Genomic DNA, 20,177 nt, shown 5'->3' with positions numbered 1-20,177 from the left:
TGATTATGGTCAATGTTAGTCCAAGTCTCGCGGCTATCCCGATTCTGGTGTCATTTGAAGACATTTCCGATTTTTTGCAATACTTGGAAATTGGCGCGGGGAGCATAACGGTTTATATGGAGTAAGAGTTTTCTTTATATGCGTTTTTTAATATCAATATTCAATATTTAGTGTTTTGATCAACTAAATATTTGTTTGTCATAACTATCTACGATCGAGGCTAGAAAAGGCGAAGAAGACTCGAAATTTTTGTTTTATAAATCCGAGCTTAAGTTCGTATATCGAAAATGACGACGAGGAGGCTTATTTGTCAAAACGAGTCAAGGACGTTGGAAACGTGGTACGACATTGCGAATTTGGTGAACTAGTTTTGATGCCGTATAACAAAGGTGCGCATTGGATGCTCGTTGTCCTCGACCTTTGGAGAAATAGCGCTATGTTCTTTGACCCGTTGAGAAATAAAATCCCAACGGATTTAAATCGATTGATAAAAAGGTAATATTTTGATTTCTTAAATAATTTTTATTATAAATCGTTCTAGTGGTTTTTTCTCTTATAATCTCCGTGTTATATAGGGTTCTTGTTGATTTCAAGCTCGAGCATCAAAACGCCCATAGTAACGGGCAATCAACGTACATCAAGGCTTGGGACGCTCCGAGACAAAGGGGAAACACGGAATGCGGGTATTTTGTCATTTCTTATATGCGTGATATAGTCGTAGGAGGTGTAGGAAAATTAGAAAATAAGAAATCATATACAAAAGAGGATTTAGAGAGAGTTAGGGAAGAATGGGTAACTTATGTACAAACATTTATTAACTGTGATGATTAGCTAGTTTTTTTGAAGATGTATATATTAGATTTTGAATGTTTTAAAGATGAGGATATTTGAGATGAATGTATATATTAGATATTTTTTGTATTGAAGATTATTTTCAGGTGCTAGTATCGTGTAAAAAACAAATTGTGGATTGAAAATAAATGATTCTCGCCGCGGCGAACTATACTTCTCGCCGCGGCAAGACAAGATACCGAGAGCAAGCAAATTAGAAATCTTAGTCTCGCCGCGGCGAGATTTTTTCTTCGCCGCGGCGAGTTTTTTAAAAAAAATTCATCGCCTTCCTACAACGCATTATATCCGTTGTAGAATCATCTCGCCGCGGCTAAGATTTGACGTCGCCGCGGCAAAGTATATTTCTCGCCGCGGCGACGTGCTTCTACAACGGATTGAAAATCCGTTGTAGAATGTTCTCGCCGCGGCTCGGAACGTACCTCGCCGCAGCAAATAACTCGCCGCGGCGACGTATATTTCTCGCCGCGGCGATGTCCTTCTACAACGGAAAATCAATCCGTTGTACATGTAGAAGCACGTCGCCGCGGCGAAAAATATACTTCGCCGCGGCGACATGTGTGAAAATATTTAAAAATTACACAATGGATTTAGACCGTTGTAGAAGCTTCTACAACGCTTAAGAATCCGTTGTAGAAGCTTAGTTTCTACAACGGATAATTAAGCGTTGTAGAAAGCTGTTGGATTCTACAACGGATTTTTAAGCGTTGTAGAAGCTTCTACAACGCAGGATTCTACAACGCTTAAGAAGCGTTGTAGAATCATTCTACAACGTTTTTTAAGCGTTGTAGAATCCTATTTTTGTAGTAGTGTTGGTAACGTTGGTGATTCGTCTTAATTCTCTCTTTTTAAAAGAACTGGTCTGTATTATTCAAGTTTTTTTTAGACTTGTTTTGCTTGTGCTACAGTTCTTTATGTGTTTCAGACTGAGACTTTCTCGTTCTTTTGCTGGTTAATGATATGTTGTTGTTCTAGTTCTCATTCCTTTGCAGTCTGTTGTTCTTCCCTCTGTGTTGGTCGATCCTTGCCTTTGGTATTATTTTGAGGCAATCAGGGGGAGAGGCGTCATGAGGTCATTTATTTTGACTCTCTTCTCTGATCATGACGCTTGTATGAGAACTGGTCCTGGAAGTGCTTGCCTAAAAAATAGCCAGAGGGGGAGATTGTTGATACGTTATTTGTTGGCTTTATTTTTTAGTGCAAGATGTGTGGAAAGATGTCGGTCGTTATGTTTCCTCTTCTGGTATGACATCTTTCCTCCTGTGTGCAGACTCTTTTTCAGGCAAGTTTCCAGTTTTGTCAGATTGCTTAGCTGGTGACTTTTTGCTGAGATATTGCCTCGCTGCTGTTTTCATTACAAGATATCTGCCTCGCTGGTGACTTCATTGCAAGATATCTCTCGCTGCTGTCTTCATTGCACGATATTCGCCTTGCTGGAGACTTAACTATGTGATATTCGCTTGAGGCCGGGTAAGGTAACCCGAGATACCTTCCAGGATTGTAAAGCTGCTATAAAAGCCATGAGCTCCCCCTTAGCAGCTTCGACGCTTTTGATAAAACACTCAGAGCTCTTAGACGTGCAAGACCGGCGGACTGGGAGGCTGTGTGTTTTGTTGATAGCGGTGTATTCTCTCAAACACTATTCCACAAAGATTGAGTGTCTGTGAGAGTTGGGTTTTGTGTTCTCGTGATTGAAGGTTCACGTACAGCTGAAGACTAAAGGTCATCCGAGGCAGGAGGTTGCTCGAAGGGTGGAATTGAGACGGAGCTCAAATTCAGGGGGAGTCCCTGACTAGGTGATCACTGGTGGTAATAGTCTCTGGGTTTATTGATTTGTTGATTGTAATCAGATATAAACCTTGTGTGTACTATTGACTACAAGATAGTGAAATCCTTTCCACTGGCAGCGTGCCCCCAGACGTAGGTGTATTTCACCGAACTAGGTAACCATATCGTGTGTATTTTATTTACTGCACTGTTTGTTGTTTATCCATAATCTGTGTTCAAGCAAGTTGTCGGACACATTGTGTGCGACATCTTGTCTTTGCGACTAATCAGAATTTCAGTTTCTTTATTTTACTATATATATATATATATATATATATATATATATATATATATAATCAAAATAAGATTATTAATAGAGTTACTAGTTGTATTCCAAAGTTGACTTTTTTAATAAACTACCAAAATAATAAAATAAAATTTAGACTATATACGATATTTACAAATAATAATAAATAAAAGACTCACAGGAAGACGAAGTTGTTCTGCAGAAGATGATTTCTTGAATTCTCAGCGCGCACACAAAATAGTAGAGCTGTGAATTGTAATTTGCGAGCAAAGTATAGCAGTGAAGGAGGTCAACAAACGCTATAGAAAATTGTTATAGCAATGGAATGACAGTTTATTTTTATTTTTGTTATTTTGTCTTTTCCTATCACGCGGAAACAAAAATGCATGGGCTGTCAGCTGTCCATGTTGGAAATTAAATGCACATTAAATTATCTTTTCAGTGGTAGAGAATGAAAGATGAGGTTCCAATTATCTTCGTTCACATAAAATTAAATGTGTCATTTTGAGCAAAAAAAAAATAACATATTAAATGTGTCGAGGCATACACACGAGAGGTTTGATTATCGCTGGTTCCTGTTTGCTTTCTTTTTTTTTTTTTTCTTTTTTTTTTAACTATTCCTTCCACGGGGAAACCTGAATATGGATTCACTTTTTTAGAGGTCCTCTTCATTGTCTGATTTCAAATGACATTAACCGAACATTGAAAACTATGTTTAACATCAACGTTAATTAGATAGATCATGGGAGCATATTTGAAGCACCTCCTGATATTATCCATCAGTACAACATGTTTCCCGGTCCCGGGAGAGAATGATTAGAACTACGACTCCATTGTTGGCGGGCCATCATTAAGATTCTCGTCCGTCTTCCCATCTTCTACCTTTGCATCGACTTCCTTGAGCCTTCCATTCTCTGCCTCACCATTTTCTGCGTTCGTTGTTGCTTCGGCTTCTTCCAATTCCATATGCTCCGAGGATTGAGCCACTACTTGTTCTGAATAAGCCGCATACTTTACCTGTAATCCAAAATTAGAGCGATTACGATCATATGTTCATGTTCAGAGACCATATATATGACATATGTGTGTACCTGATAGAGCTCACTGCAAATTGCTGTCATCTCATCGACACTTCCGACGTGGTGGACGGGCCCGGTGTCGTCCACGTGGCGCTCAGTGAATGGCTCGACCTCAGTCAAGTTGAGGCAGAGGTGGTCGGGCCTCTGAAGGAGGAGTTTGAAAGTGGGCTGAAGCTCGTAGCATTGCTCGAACAAAGAACGGCGGCAACCACCAATCTTCTCACGTCGCGAAGATGACCCACAAATCTCATTCGCACCAGTGACAGCAATATAAAATCATTCTGCTGACCCTGAAATTTATCCACTGTCGTAACCTGAGAAAAGACAACAAAAGTCGAGTTGTACTTATCATCATCGGATTCAGTGTGTTAAAATACAATAAACGTAAATGTACATATTCGCGTAAAACCCAAGGTAAAAGTAAAACAATAGGCAGAGAGGATTCTACTCTATCAAAACCTGGTTACAATCCGAGTGCCAAAAAAAAAGTCAAAAGGGAAGGATGACAACTGTGTCCCTGCTGAATAAAAAATTTCCCATTCGGGTCACCGAAAATCAAACGCAATCAAACCATAACAAAGATAATATTTTTAACAGCATACCTTGCTCGGAGGACCAATCAATGGGTACGGATTGCAGCATCGGCTAATCACATCACGGATAAGAAGCTTCTGACCGTTGTAAGTCGTCAAAATGGAAATCTTATTGGCAGGATATCCGAGTAGACGCATGTATATATAGACACTGACGATATATTCGGCCTCTCCTTCGTTCTGGTAAAACCACGGAGAAGGAGCGCTCTCGCCCTTTCCATGGTAATCCGGAACATCCACCAACTGGTATTCGTGGGAAAATCCGGCGTTTGCTCTGTGAAAAATGGGATTTTCCTTCACGTACGAGAGGTCTCCCAAGCCTCTGTACCACCAATTGTAGAGCTTGACGATGCTCGGGCGAGCACGACCCTGGGCATTGAGCTCAATGTAAGGCACGGCGAGACGAACAAACCTAGTGAAGAGAGACTGGTCCATGTGACTGTACTTCTGGAATGCCATGTTCTTCACGACCGGAGGCAATTGGTGATGGTCTCCAATCAGAATGCAGCGTTTTAGCCTCGCACGCCCGTCTTGCTGCCTCTGAAGAAGCATCGGGATGAAAGTCTCGATCTCCAGAATCTGAGCGCTCTCTTCCATCAACAGGTTGTCGTACTTGAAACCCAGCTGCAAAAAGTCCTTTCTCTTCAGAGCCGCGTGAGTGCAGGTCATTGCTACGATCTTCGCTTGCTTAGTCATCAAGTAATTCGCTCGATCGGCCGTTGACTTGAGCAACTCGAACGCCCGGCACTCTTCGAGTTCTTGGAACATAACCTTCAGATGACGAAAACACCCTTCCGCCGCCCTCATGTCTTTCTCGAACGACTCGCCAGTGAAGAATTGGTGCGGGAGCGTTCGAGAAGAACTCTTTGAAAGGGAATCGGTCTTTGACGAATGATGGCTCGTTTTCTTTCTCGACGCAAGCGGCGAGAAATAGCTCCCACCGAGAGTATACGTGAAGCAACCAAAAATACCCGGCTGTTTCACAGGTATACCCAACATCCTCGGGAAGTTGGAGAGACCTCGCCAATCTCTCCACTTCGCTGAGTAATTCAAGCCTCCGAACAAGCATAGCATTCACACGTCCCTGTCGGCTAAAATCAAGATCGGTTGCGAGCTCTTGCTCACCTTGACCAAGACGAAGAAGATAGCGAGCCGGAACATCCCTCTGAAATAGCAAAGGATACGATTGTTAATCGGGAAAACGTAGTTGAAAGATGAGCAAGTTTTTAGACAGAGTAGAGTAACTCCCAACCTGCATTATCTTTTCAAAGATGTCATTAAGGATAGAGGACATTAAACTTGACTTAAATTCTTGGAGCAACCGACAATAATAAAAAATAAAAATAAAAACGCTCTCTTGAGTCAAAGTAATTTTGACACTCCTCTCTCTGCGTCTCTCTCTCTCTCTCTCTCTCGTTTCTCTCAGATCAGAATCAGATCCAGCGAAAATGGGTTCGGTTTCGCTGAAAATCGGCGACGGAACAGCGAGATTCCGAAACGCGACGTTGTGTTCATCGGCGGTGAATATCCTGATGCTCTTATCAGTGGTGACCACGAATCTCTTCGCTCTTTACGCCTTCACATACTCTCCCAAAAACCACCAATACCACACCCAAACACAAACCCTAGCTCACAACAAGAACATCTCCGTCATCTCCGACCAAGTGGCTCTGATCATCAAAGAGATCGACTCTTCACAGAAGAAGCTCGCTCAGATGGAGAAGCAATTGTTGGGATACGATACCATCGATCTCTCGCGCCCCAACATCGCCGCCGAGCTCAGCCTCTTCCTCGCTCACCACGCGCTTCCGCTCGGGAAAGACGCGCGTACCAAAATCACCGAGATGGTCTCTTCCGTCGGACACACGTGTCACAAATCCACCGACTTGCTCTCTCAGTACATGACCTACAAAGTCGCCGGAGCTTGTCCCGACGATCACCGGAGCGTCGCCGAGAAGCTCATCCTCCGCGGCTGCGAGCCTCTCCCGAGACGACGCTGCCTCACCGGAACTTGCTCAGGAAAGATGAGCAAGTTTATTATTGTCGGTTTGAATGAGTGATTATCAATGTTCGCTGAGACGGACAATTAGGATAGAGGACATTGAGGATCTGCACAGCTGTATCGGTCTTTCCCGTACCAGGGGGACCCACAACCATTGTCAAGCCTGGCTGGACACCCGAAAGGATTGCTCCAACCTGAAGGAAGACAACATTTACAAGCGCTCAGTTGTACTCAGAAAGAGCATTGCCCAAGATATTCACTTAAGTAAAGCGACCAAGAACAATTATGAAAAAATTGAGAAAGATGTTTGCATTAGTACCTGTATGGGAGTAAATCTAACAGAATTCTGCCTCGGTTGATCTTGAGGATAAGGACCTGGATCGGGAGGGGTGTATGCCTCAACAATTAGCTTCTTTTTCTCAGTATCGCCGTTCACCATATCAACATCATTGGCTGAATCAGAAATAGACTTCTTTCGATTGCCACTTTTTGACAGATTAGGAAGCGTAATTCTAAAGGCGGTCTTGGATCTATATTTTCCGCACCATCTGAATTCATAAAACAAACCTGCAAAATATAACACGGTATCTAAAATTAGCATACAGAGTATACAAACCCTCTGAAGGAGGAGCTTGAAAGTGGGCTGAAGCTCGTAGCACTGCTCGAACAGAGAACGAGACATGGCGACCACCAATCTTCTCACGTCGCGAAGATGACCCACAAACAGGGATAACAATATAAAATTGTTCTGCTGACCCTGGAATTTATCCACTCCTAAGAAAAGACGACAAAACTCGAGTTATTATTATCGGATTCAGTCTTTTAAAATCGATGACAGTAAAGCAAATAACAAAAGAAAACACATATATTTGAAAAATCCAAAACACCGGAAAAATGTAACGATAAAAGGAGAGGATTTCACTATTTCAAAAACTGGTTACAATTCGAGTGAGTACAAAAAACAAAGGTCAAAAGCTATGTCTCTCTGAGCCCGGCTAAGCACATTCAGGTCACAAAAAAAATTAAACACAATCAAACCAGAAAAAAAGATAATAAAATGAACGACGTACCTTACTTGGAGGACCAATCAAAGGGTACAGATTGAAGCGCCGGCTAATCACATCACAGATCAGTAGCTGTACGTCGTCAAAATGGAGATCTTATTGGTGGGATATCCGAGTAGACGCATGTAAAAGTATACACTGACGATATATTCAGTCTCTCCTTTGTTCTGGTAAAACCACGGAGAAGGAGCGCTCTCATCCACCAACTAGTATTCATGGGAGAGTCCGGCGTTTGCTCTGTGGAAAGTGGGATTTTCTTTCATGTACGAGAGGTCTCCCAAGCTTCTGTACCTCCACTTATAGAGCTTGGCGTGCTGAGGTGAGCACGATGAACGAACCTCGTGAAGAGAGACATCCCTCTGAAATAGCAAAGGATACGATTGTTATCGGGAAAAAAATTGTTGAAAAGAGCAGCAAAATTTTGATAGAGTAGAGTAACTTCCAACCTGCATTATCATTTCAAATATGTCATTAGGTGCCTCTTTCACATAGCGAGCATGGAAATCCCTCTGAAATAGCACAGAATACCATTGTTATCAGAGAGAACATAGTTGAAAGAGCAGCAAACTATAACTCATATACCAGAATAACTGGACATAAGAGTATATAATTTTAAAAGTTCGCTGAGTCGGACAATTATGAAAAGCACGAAGCGCTCAATTTTACACAGAGATTCAATAAAGGAAAACAACCAAGAACAATTACAAAAACATTGAGAAGAAGGTTGTACTTAGTACATGTATGGGAGTAAATCTAATAGTTTTTTTGACTCGGTTGATTTTGAGGATAAGGAATTGGATTCAATTTCAGACGACAACTCTTGATAGACTTGAGATCAAATGACAGCTCATTGAAAGAATCACGAGACCGAGTAAGTATTGATAAGAGCCGAGGCCTAATGCAGCCTCGTAAACGAGTCAACGGCTTCATCAAAGTGCTCAGACGACAGGGCTCAGACGAGAGTGACGAAAGAAACGGTCTTTCTCTCCGGCACTTCGTCGAACACCTTGCATGCGTGTCCCTACACATCAACGTTGGTTAGATTTGAGAAAGGCCTGAGAATTGACCAGAATTTTAATTGAATTCGAGATCCATTTAAACCAAGCGTAAGGTGACATAATTTAAAAAAAAAAAAAATTATTTCCGCACCTTTTTTACATTTATGATTACCGATCAGAATTAAGGTGTACGCAGTCATCTTGTTGCAATCAGCAGCTGGGAAAAATAAAATAAAAAATAAAAAAACTTGTTTCTATAGTTGAAGCTGAAATATCAACTAGATCTGCTCAAATTTTTGCCATTTGTGTTGAATGGATAAAATTTCATAATAATGTTAAAGAAACAGAGTAACTTCAGAATGTTAAATCCCATAACCCTTTGTCGATTCGTCTTATTGTATCAAATTCTCAATCGGCACATATCTTTATTCTCTTGTGTCCAAACCTCTCAACCAGTACTTCTGGTTTGTTGATAAATCCTCTACAAAGTAGTTAACAATTCAGCACAAAGCCGAAATCAAGATCTTTAGGCCATGCCAAATATAAGCCGAAATCTTCAATATTAATCCCTGTATCTCCATCGCCGACAACTATTATTCTCAATGTTAGCAAAGACTTCATATTTTTTTATTTGGAAGTTCATTTCCCTTATAGGTGTTATATAAATATCTAGATGCCGCAAATTGATTAGCCTTTCCATATTTTTTTGGTAATGTTGTAAGATAACGGCAGTATGAAAGTAACAAGGTTTGCAAATTGTACAAACTTCTTGCTATATGATAAATGACGAGTATGCCTATGAAAGTCATTGCTTCCATCCAGCCTGAAACAAAATCCACGGGATACGAACATGGCTAAATCGTGAATAAGGTCGTGCATGAGGAAAACTGAGTCATCTTTACTTGACTTCTGAAACAATGACCTCGAAACAAGATCTTCCAAGTACGAACTAGTCAATACCACAGAAATATATCATTCAGAATATTATTAAATAAAAAGATTTTTTTTTGTATGAACTAGTCGTTTCAAATTTAGTTTTTAGCAAAATAATCAAAGTTTTATAAGTTATTGAATTTTAACCACTTAGAATGTAAAAGTACTAATATAACCTTAATTATAAAGTTTCTAAAATTTTAATCCACTGCATTTCCTGATTAATCCACTATTCTATAACCAGAAGAAGAAAAATAAGAAGAAGATGTCAAAAAATTTAATCTTGCTATCAAAATATTTAATCCACTTTTCTATAAACCAAAAGTAGAAGAAGAAGAAGAAGAAGAAGAAGAAGAAGAAGAAGATGTCAAAATATTTAATCATGTTTTCAAAAAATTTAATCTAACGTTTAACAAAACCACTCAACACCAAAAACGGAAGAAGAAGAAAATGTGTGTCAAAATATTTAATCATACTTTCAAAAAATTTAATCCAATGTTCGATAAAGCAGAAGAAAAAAAAAGAGAGAAGAAGAAGATGGTGGTGATGACGATTGACGATAAAACCACCTTCCGATTGTCGGAAACGACCGATCTCAACAATCTCTAGAGCGACAAGGACGACGGAGATGGCGGCGACGGATTCAGAGCTTCTTCGAGCTCGATTCCAGACCACGACCTTGCCGGAGCCGTCATGGACGACGACGACGACTGCGACCAAATTATTGTGGATTCGAAAAGCTAATTTAGAGATGAAGTCCAAAACTTCACTGATTTTTCCTCGGCAATCAAGCTCAGATTTTGGTTCTCTGAGAATGTCATGGATTCTTCTCTGGATTCCAATTGCCTCCGCCATTTTTGGACTCGAATTAGATTACCGAGGTTTCCGCGACGGAGCCGCCATGAACGACGATGGCGATCGATGGAGGCCACGACAGAAATCGAATGGCGAATTTGGCGGATCGAGAGCTATTTTTTAGGGGATTGATGGAAGTGTATGCGTATGCGCTTGTGGGTAATTTTGGGGTTTTGTCAAATTTTAGCTATTTTGCCTCAATATTTGAAAGTTAGACAATTTTGCCAAGCTCAAACTTTAAAATAAGTAGATAGCTGCATCGTCCACATTAAGAATTTTTAATAAATGAACGTTTAAATGGAAAATTGTTTGTGATGCTTACTAAAATTGATGAGATAATCATGACATTACGTCAAATTGATGAGTACTTGGTGTAGACACGAACGTAGGAACGAGATGAACAGGAATTGGAAAGCTATAAACTGTCCAACACAAGCATACAGCTTGATTTTCTTAATTCATTCAGAAACGTCCATGCAAATTGTTATCTCTCCCATATGAAGAAAACAAACAGACACTAATGGAAATAAATCCTCAAAATAAAAGCCAAATAAAAGCTAGATAAAGGCAATAAGTATTCAGAATAAAAGCCAAATAAAAGCTACATAAAGGAAGTAAATATTGAAAATAAAGAGGCCATGTCGAGTTGTTTGTTTCCAGAATTAGCGGGATTTGTTGATCTTGCGGTCCCACGCGTTCATGAAGGTCAGACCAATAATATCGGCATCATTCTCCCCCGGGTCGAAAGAATTCGTCCCCGAATTCGGTTGTGCGTCCTCGTCGGAGTTGTCGCCGGTGTATGGACGGAGGTGCTTGACGTTGAAGACGTCATGTGTGCGGATGTGGCTCGGGAGACGGAGACGGTAAGCATTGGGGTTGACCTTGGCGATGGAGGGGGCCGATGGTCTTCGGCTTGAGCTTGTTGTACTCGTGAACGGGAACGCGGTCTTTAGTCAATACCGCCCACACGTAGTCGCCAACGGAGAATTCCAAAGCGCGACGCTTCTTATCTGCGGCTTCCTTGTAACGAGCAGTGGCGGCTTGCAGGTTGGCGGCTGTTTTGCAATGAGTCTCCTGCAGCAACTCGATGAAGGCAGTGGCGTCACCATGTAGTCGAGTGGGATCCGGAACGGGTGCGAGATCGAGTGGGCATCGAGGAAGAATGCCGTACACTACTTGAAAAGGACTCATGCCGGTGCTCCGGTTGACGGCGTGGTTATGCGCGAACTCCGCTTGGCAAAGCTTTAAATCCCATGTCTTGATTGAGTCACCAACGAGACAACGAAGTAAATCTCCAAGCGAACGATTAACAACTTCCGTTTGTCCATCCGTTTCCGGGTGATAAGCACTACTAAAGTCGAGGCGCGTGTCCACGAGGCGCCACAAACTCCGCCAAAAATGACTCAAAAATCGCGTGTCGCGGTCGAAAACGATCGACAACGGTAGACCATGAAGACGATAGACCTCGCGGAAATACAAACTCGCCACATTACTAGCATCCGCAGTTTTTTTTGCATGGAATAAAATGAGTCATTTTTTAGAAGCGGTCCACGACCAGAAAGATAGAGTCGTTAGCTCGTTGAGTACGCGGGAAACCCAAAACAAAATCCATGCTCACGTTGATAGGTGCGTTTATCACGCGTAAAATTCCTATTTCCCGAACCAAAAACAGACGAATCCTCAAGTATTTTAATGGTTTTTAGTAGGTTTTTGAGTAATTTCAAGTTCAGAGGAGCATTGGAGCATCTACAATCAATTTCGTAGAAAGATGATGAGATTCGGAGTAAAAATGGTAAAAAATGGAATCAAAATTGAGATGGGCAAGAAACTTGGCGACTACGCGCGCCGCGCGCTCTCCACCGCGCGCCGCGGGAAGACAGGATCCGAGACCGCGCGCCGCGTGCCTCTAGTCGCGTGCCGCGCATACGGGATCACGAACCATGAAATCGCACAGAGTGTTATGCGCGGAGCGCGCATAACCTGGAGTTGAGTCCGCGCGCCGCGCAGTGGCTACCGCGCGCCTTCGGATTCTTGGAATAGGAAATTAACGATTTCTGAAGATTTTTGACCCTTGGATCGAATTGGAAGGCTCAGATCACTCCGAAAAACACACAATCAGGGCTAAAAACACCTCTTGTAACCTAATTAACTTATTCTAGTTTGGTTTTAGTTTTTTCTACTTTTGGCTGCACTTTTTCTTTGAGAGCTTTTGTTTGGGAGCGAAGTTGAGTCGACGATCCGACGAACAAGCAACCGTGAACTCCCGTTTTTAATAGTTTTTCTTTCTTTCCCTTACTCTCGACTACTTTTATTTCTCAATTAATTGATAGTTTCGTTTTTCCCGTCATGAATCTCATAGTTTCTTTCTTATTTATGATTATGTTGATTATTGTTTTGATCATTATGTTGTTAACTATGGATTCCGTTAGAGGCTAGATTTTTAGCGGGGTTGCGATGTAGCTGGATTAAATTGGGTTAGGGGGTTTCGTTAGGGTGAAATTATGCTTTGATGTACTCAATTATTCATGCTTGTGTGGATGTGTTCTTAATGCGTTCTTTGGGTTGGCCATCTTTAGGATTGTTTTTAGGAGTTTTCTGTCACTCGAGAGAGGGCGAAAACTCATGCTCATAATCCATGCTTCGTTTTGTTCTTAGGTTGCTAGACGGCTTAAGCCTAATGTAATCGTTTGAATTCTCGTGTTTATTGCTCGTGATTGTTTTAATAGGATTAGAGGCCGAGAGGATATATAATCCGTCAATTGCGTAGGTTGCTAGATCACTCGAGAGAGGCTAGTAATATCATAGGGAGAATGAGATTAGCATGAGTAGAGTAGGTCAAGTTGTAGGAACCCGAAACCCCCGAGTCTTAATTTCCCGGTGAAGTCGTGACCCCCATTTTATCTTATTTGAAGTTTCGTGTTAAATTTCCGTTGTTTTTAGTTATTTTATTATAGTTAATTCTTGCACCTCCCACCTTAATACAGTGAAATCAATTTGCTTTAGGTTGTTTAACGTCGCTAGAGTAACTAGTCTCTGTGGGATCGATATCCGTTACTTACGTAACACTATTACTTGTTCGATACGTCCACTTGCGTGCTAGTTATAAAAATATCGCAACACACGTCACTCCACGGTTGAGTCGGGATAGGAAATGGGCGGTATAGGCTGGCGTTCGTCGCTTTTCCCTTGGCGGTGTGGCAAATTCGGCAACGGTCCACAAAGCGGGCGATGTCACGACGCATGGACGGCCAAAAATAACGTGAAGCGACGAGGTGAAAAGTACGATCACGACCGACGTGGCCCTCATTGTGAAGATCACGAACAATCATGAGCCGTAGGCTCCCTTCCGGAATGCATAACTATCCACGATGAAAAAGGAACCCCTCGGACCAAAAGAAGTCAGTCGCGGTGTTGTTGTTGATGTTTTGAGCGACTTTGGCGAAGAACGGGTCACTAAGGTACGTTTCGGGCAGCGAGTCGAACCCCGGTGTGGTGATGCGAAGTTGCGATAATAAAGCGTGACGGCGACTCAACGCATCAGCAACACGGTTTAGGACTCCGGACTTGTGCTTAATCGTGAACGTTAACTATTGCAAAAAATCAATCCAAGAAGCATGTCGCGCCAAAACTTTATCTTGAGAACCGAGATGTTTGAGGGCGTTGTGATCGGTGTAGAGTACGAATTCTTTGTGAAACAAATAGTGGCGTTAATGGTGGATTGCGCGCACAATTGCGTAGAACTCGACGTCGTAAGTTTTGTACCGAGTCTTGGGTCCGGAAAGCTTCTCACTAAAATAAGCCATTGGACGGTTTTGTTGCTTAAAAAGCCCCTATTCCCACCTTAGACGCATCACAATGGAGAATGAACGGTTGCTCGAAATCCGGTCAAACGAGTATTGGGGCGGTTGTCAATTTTTCCTTGACCCGAACGAAGGCTTCTTCCGCATCGGTATTCCAATGAAATCCCCCGGTCTTAATGCACTCCGTGATAGGTGCCATAATCAAGCTAAAGTAAGGTATAAATTGTTGGAATCGATCTAGGGTTTAAGAAAATAATTAACGCTTCGGTAAGCGGCGGAATTTTAAAAATTTTCTTTTAAAGTAAAAACGGTTTTTTACTAACCTAGACAAAGAGCAAGTACATGTAATTAATAACTATTATGAGTATAGAAGTTTACTAACCTTTCTTGATGCTTGAACTTTGAGAAGCTTTTGGAAAGTTGCAACGCACGTCTCCCCTCGTAGCACGTCTCTCTTTCTTTCCTCGGCACCTCGAGCAACCACGAAAGTTTCTATCACTAAATCACTCAAAATAAGGGAATTAGTGAGTGGGCACTTTTAAACACTACGACTTAAGAACGAGTCTTGAAGTCGCAGAGCTAAACACTAGGTCAAATGAGGACCTAGGTGCCAAAACAAAAATTGAAAATAAACTAGAGAGAGAGAGAGGAGTTCGGCCAAAGTTCTAGAGAGAGAGTCTCTCAAATCTCTTAAACTTGGATGAATGAAATGTGTGGAATGAGGCTCCTATTTATAGGAGAGGTCTCACCTTCTATAAGGTAGTTTCCTCTTCTATAGAATATCACATATTCATGAGCTAATTTCCCTATTTCCTTTATTGAGTCACACGGCCAACATAGGCTTCAATAAGCCTTGGATTTGTTTCCTATTTTGTTCCATGCCTTGCCTTTGACTCTCTCTTGGCCGATTACCCTAAAGCTTCCTCATGCAAATTTGTTTTCTCTTTTTCTTTTGGCAAGTATCTTGATACATTTATGCACAAAATATTCTCTCTGTCTCTTGGGTAGTAGGCGCCCAACATGTCCTCTAGAAGGAGCTTCTAGAAGCTTCTTTATTTGTTCATGAGAACATGAAAAAGACCCATTAAGAATTTTCAATAAAATTCTTATGAAATGAAATTAATCCACAAGGCCCAATAAGACTAGTATTGGCCGAGTGATGCATGTCATCAAATGACCTTGTCAAAAAAATTTATTGACATTCATTTCATCATATGTCTCAAAAGACAAAAATACCCTTTTGACAATTTTCGTTCTTGTTTTGACTTAGCTTCCAGTTTAACTATTCATACTCGATGTGATTCGTGATAGTGACCTCATGGACCCAAATGAACAAAGCTTGAGCTAAACACTTTGACTCAAAAGTTCACAAACCTTTTCCAAGTTTAGCTTAATGCCAACTGACTCCACTAAAGAGTTGACATTGAAAATCTCTCGGTTCAAATGAATTTATTTTCTACTCAAGAATTCAACCTAATTATGATGAGTGGATCCACTGAATATTATCTATGTTTACCCTTCATGAATGTCATCAACTAGTCGGAATTTACTAAATTACCATTTTACCCTTCTAGCTGTTATTTCCTCAACTCCTTTGTCGCTTGTGAATAAGTTAGAAACAATGTATTGACGAGGAGCTAACAAGTCACATTGTTTCATCCAAAAAAGTCAGGACTCAATTTGGACACTGGCCAGTTCATTTATTCACACTCCAAGGAACAAAGCATGAGGTGACATACATTGCATTTCAGCAATCTTGTACATGAATTCCATATCTATGAGAACTTCACAAAGTTACTCATGATATTCTCACAACTTAGTATTTCACCAATAGGCCCTGTTCGGAATCACATAGTGAGTCCGAACTCTGACTTTCTCAAATGAGAATACGTAAGCTGTGAAATGACATGTCTCATTTCAGGATTAAGGTAAGCATGATGCAATTCATACATAGTGACTTCGAGACATTAGAGGTTAAATGGTTTGTTCTTATCTTGTCTCTAGAAGTGCACTGGTCAATTCAATACCTTCGGAAGATACCTAGAAGAACTATAGAGTCTCCAACTCTCAATGCCTCATAACCAGACATCATAGATTCTTCTAACAATCGTACTGAGGTCAATAGTCCTTTGACCCTAAGATTGCGAATATATCGTTTTAAGCAAACTACGAAGAGTTTGTTCATGCAAATCTACATTTGTCTCTTCGTAAGTTGTTAAGTTTGTTTATGGACTAAAAGACTAAGGTTTTATCATAAAGCTTCAAACAAAGAAAGAATGAATGAACGTTTCAACTTTATTATTAAATGAATAGGAAATTACAAGCAAGAGTCTTCATGAGACTTTATTACATCAAATGTACAAAATAAAGACTACAACTCTTCTTGTGGGCACCATTGACAACATAAATCGCCGATAAAAAGCGGCAAGTCCGTGAAAACTACGAACCTCGGTTACGTTCGAGGGTCGCGGCCACAAAGTCACAGCGAGCACCTTGGACGAATCGACGGCCAGCCCTTGTGCGGAGATGACGTAGCCCAAAAAGGTGACATTGTCGTTGGCGAACGTGCACTTGTGGGCCGCGGCGTAGAAGGCGTGACTAACAAAAACGAGTAGAACTTCCCGAAGGTATTTCAAGTGTTCCTCGGGGTTAGCGCTATAGATTAAAACGTCATCGAAATAAACAATAACGAATTTACCAATAAAGGGACGAAGCGATTGGTTCATAACTCGCATAAATGTACTCGGGGCGTTGGAGAGACCAAATGGCATGACAATCCATTCGTATAGGCCTTCTCGAGTCTTGAAAGCCGTTTTCCATTCATCGCCGGGGCGGATACGGATTTGGTGATAGCCACTCTTCAAATCGAGTTTACTAAATATTTGTGCGCTGCTCAATTGATCGAGTAAGTCATCAAGCCTTGGAATCGGGAAACGGTATCGTACTGTGATCTTGTTAATGGCTCGGCTATCGACATACATTCTCCACGAGCCATCCTTTTTTGGTGTGAGAAGAGCGGGTACGGCACATGGACTTAAGCTTTCACGAATATGTCCTTTGGCGAGTAATTCTTCCACTTGGCGACGAAGCTCCTCGTGTTCGCTCGGACTCATTCGGTAATGGGCGCGGTTAGGTAATTGAGCTCCCGGTACCAAATCAATGTGGTGTTGAATATCACGCAACGGAGGGAGTGCAACGGGTTGTTCAGTGGCAAAAACGTCCGGGAACGCGTCCAAAATGGGCTGGACCGATGATGGCACCTTGGTGGGGGTCGGGGCTGGTTTGCCGAACAAAGCAAAAATAATTCCGGTTTCCGTAGCGGCGTCTTCAAACTCGGCTCGTGATAGAAGACTTGTCGACGAGCGTTTAGGGGTTGGTTTGGTCGGGTTCGAAGGGAGGAGAACTATCTTTTTGCCACTGAAAAGGAAGCTATACGTGTTAACTCGGCCATCGTGTGTGGTGCTCCTATCAAATTGCCACGGGCAACCGAGAAGTAAATGGCATGCGTCCATGGCGACAACGTCGCATAAAACATCGTCTTTGTAAGTGGGGCCGATAGAGAATTTTACCCGGACTCGTTTGGAGACGGCGATGTCGGTACCGGATTTGAGCCACCCGAGTTTGTACAGGTGTGGGTGTTTCTCCGTAGCAAGGCCAAGTTTGGTGACGACTTCTTCGGCGATGACGTTCTCGCAACTCCCGGAGTCGATGACAAAGCGGTAAATTTTGTCGTTGATTGTGCAAGAAGATTGAAAGATGTTTGTACGAAGCCATTCCGCATCACGGCTCGGTGGAGTGAGAAAATTACGGCGAATCACTAGTGCTTGCCCAACGTCACCACATACTTCTTCAATGTCGTCACTGTCATATAGTTCCTCGTCAAAAATGGGGCCAACTTCGAAGTCGTTTTGAGCCTCGTCAATGAAGAGACCGTTGCGTTGATTTTGCGGGCAATTAGCACGGCGATGACCCGGTTCTCTACATCCAAAACAACGAAGACCGGCTGGAGGGACATGACGTGCAGGAACTGTAGCAGGGGCATGTGGCGGAACTGGAACGTTGGCTGGCCCGCGCATGGTGGGGGCTGTTGGGGCAGTGTCCGTGGACGAGGATGAGTCCCCGGGGCTGAAGCGGCGGCGATTGTTTTGTGTCTCAATGGCGATGGCGCGTTGGTCTGCTTCGGAGAGAGTGGTTGGATCGAATAACATGAGCGTGTCTTGGATAGACGAGCGCAGTCCTCCGATATAGCGCGAAGTAATTTCCTCTTCCGTCTCGGTCAAATCATTACGTGTAATAAGCAAATTAAACGCAGTGGTGTAGTCGGACACGGATTTTGTACCTTGGCAAAGGTTTTGGAGAGCAGTGTAGAGCGTGCGAGTATAATTATACGGAAGAAATGCTTTCCGCATGTGTTTCTTCAATTTAATCCACGATGTAATCTTCGCTTTCCCGATGCGCGCGCGCCGGGTACGAAGTTGGGACCACCACGCGGCGGCTCGACCTCGAAAGCGGGTAGCGACAAGAGACGCACGCCTCTCATCCGGTACCTCCTTGAAATCGAGGATCTCCTCCGTCGCGATAAGCCAGTCCAAGAATTCCTCGGCTTGAACACCACCGTGAAATTCCGGGATCTCGACCTTGAACGCCATCTCCCATCGGTTGTTCTCCGGGACTGTTTCGCGCCTATCCCATGCACGACCACGGTCACCAACATCACGACCAAAAGGGTTCGACTGATCGTCCTCGGTTTCAATTTCGGACTCGCCTCGGTACTGTTGTTGTTCTTCGTGGTGTTGTAGCAGCGCTGCCACTTGCCTCATTAACAACTCAACTTGAGCGCGTAATCCTACGTCCTCTTCACGCCTATGAACGTCGTCTAAGGAAGCATCTCGAATCACTCGCTTCTTCGGTGCCATTGCACGGAAGCGATTGGCTCTGATACCAACTGGTGTAGACACGAACGTAGGAACGAGATGAACATGAATTGGAAAGCTATAAACTGTCCAACACAAGCATACAACTTGATTTTCTTAATTCATTCAGCAACGTCCATGCAAATTGTTATCTCTCCCATATGAAGAAAACAAAGACACTAATGGAAATAAATCCTCAAAATAAAAGCCAAATAAAAGCTAAATAAAGGCAATAAGTATTCAGAATAAAAGCCAAATAAAAGCTACATAAAGGCAGTAAATATCGAAAATAAAGAGGCCATGTCGAGTTGTCCGTTTCCAGAATTAGCGGGATTTGTTGATCTTGCGGTCCCACGCGTTCATGAAGGTAAGACCAATAACATCGGCATCAGTTATCAAGGATAGTCCCACATCGACTGGGTATTACGATCATGGGCTCTTTATAAGGCTTGTGGGTTACTCCTCTAATCACCAAGCTTGGTTTTAGATGGAACCCCACACCTTTAAGATGGTATCAGAGCGGGGCCCATTCACGATTGTGGGCTACCTGATCGGGCCTACTTCACGCTGCCAGTGCCTGTGCCCGTTGCGCGTGAGGGGGTGTATCAAGGATAGTCCCACATCGGTTGGGTATTTCGATCCTGGCCTCTTTATAAGGCTTGTGGGTTACTCCTCTAATTGTCAAACTTGGTTTTAGATGGAACCCCACACCTTTAAGATCAGTACTCAAACAAGTCTACGACTTTTTTTAAAAAAAAAAAATTAAAAGATCTTTGATTATAAAATAAAATGTCAGTTCACATCTACACACCATACTGTTACCACAGTGAAATTTCATTTTAATTTCCAAATGAAAAATATAATAATAAAGAGAAGTAATTTCATTTTGATAAATCGATAACACGAACACAAGGGTTAAAAGTTGCTGCGGGAAAGCTCAGAAATATAATGAGTTGGAGGACGTCCTCATTTTCAGAGGAGCACTCACAGATAGTCTCGTGATCAAATGACAACACA

At 42.3% G+C, this 20,177-nt stretch overlaps 3 protein-coding genes and 1 pseudogene across 5 annotated transcripts in view; 1 reads left to right on the top strand and 3 right to left on the bottom strand.

Annotated features, from left to right (window-relative positions):
* The window catches only part of LOC149383009 (putative disease resistance RPP13-like protein 1), a 67,082-nt pseudogene that overhangs the window by 29,387 nt on the left and 17,518 nt on the right, over positions 1 to 20,177 (bottom strand). The gene's annotated exons all lie outside the window — the stretch shown is intronic.
* LOC149383013 (uncharacterized) lies at positions 3,807 to 5,927 on the bottom strand. Of its 2 annotated transcripts, none has more exons than XM_089628836.1 (5): positions 5,848 to 5,927; positions 5,582 to 5,760; positions 4,605 to 5,541; positions 4,015 to 4,316; positions 3,807 to 3,940 (listed from the first exon to the last, which is right to left on the bottom strand). In XM_089628836.1, exons 1-4 carry the CDS (start codon positions 5,887 to 5,889, stop codon positions 4,119 to 4,121), a joined length of 1,356 nt encoding a protein of 451 aa, XP_089484962.1. In that variant the 5' UTR covers positions 5,890 to 5,927; the 3' UTR covers positions 3,807 to 3,940; positions 4,015 to 4,118. The 2 variants fall into 2 exon arrangements, with proteins under 2 accessions (XP_089484962.1, XP_089484961.1); XM_089628835.1 differs by having other exon boundaries at positions 4,605 to 5,618; positions 5,656 to 5,760; positions 5,848 to 5,926.
* On the top strand, positions 5,978 to 6,655 carry LOC149383012 (uncharacterized). Its single transcript, XM_089627656.1, has one exon. The coding sequence runs from the start codon at positions 6,044 to 6,046 to the stop codon at positions 6,653 to 6,655; it is 612 nt and encodes a 203-aa protein (XP_089483782.1). The 5' UTR covers positions 5,978 to 6,043.
* On the bottom strand, positions 11,110 to 19,163 carry LOC149383011 (uncharacterized). Its single transcript, XM_089627655.1, has 3 exons — positions 16,695 to 19,163; positions 11,408 to 11,704; positions 11,110 to 11,328 (listed from the first exon to the last, which is right to left on the bottom strand). The coding sequence occupies exons 1-3, from the start codon at positions 19,161 to 19,163 to the stop codon at positions 11,110 to 11,112; spliced, it is 2,985 nt and encodes a 994-aa protein (XP_089483781.1).

This window comes from Urtica dioica, chromosome 10 (genome assembly GCF_054948205.1).
Source record: "Urtica dioica subsp. dioica isolate 48M chromosome 10, U.dioica_male_clone48M_v1_H2, whole genome shotgun sequence".
Taxonomy (NCBI): Eukaryota; Viridiplantae; Streptophyta; class Magnoliopsida; order Rosales; family Urticaceae; genus Urtica; species Urtica dioica.
Note: the sequence above shows the minus strand (reverse complement) of the source record. Positions and strands in the feature narration are given on the sequence as shown.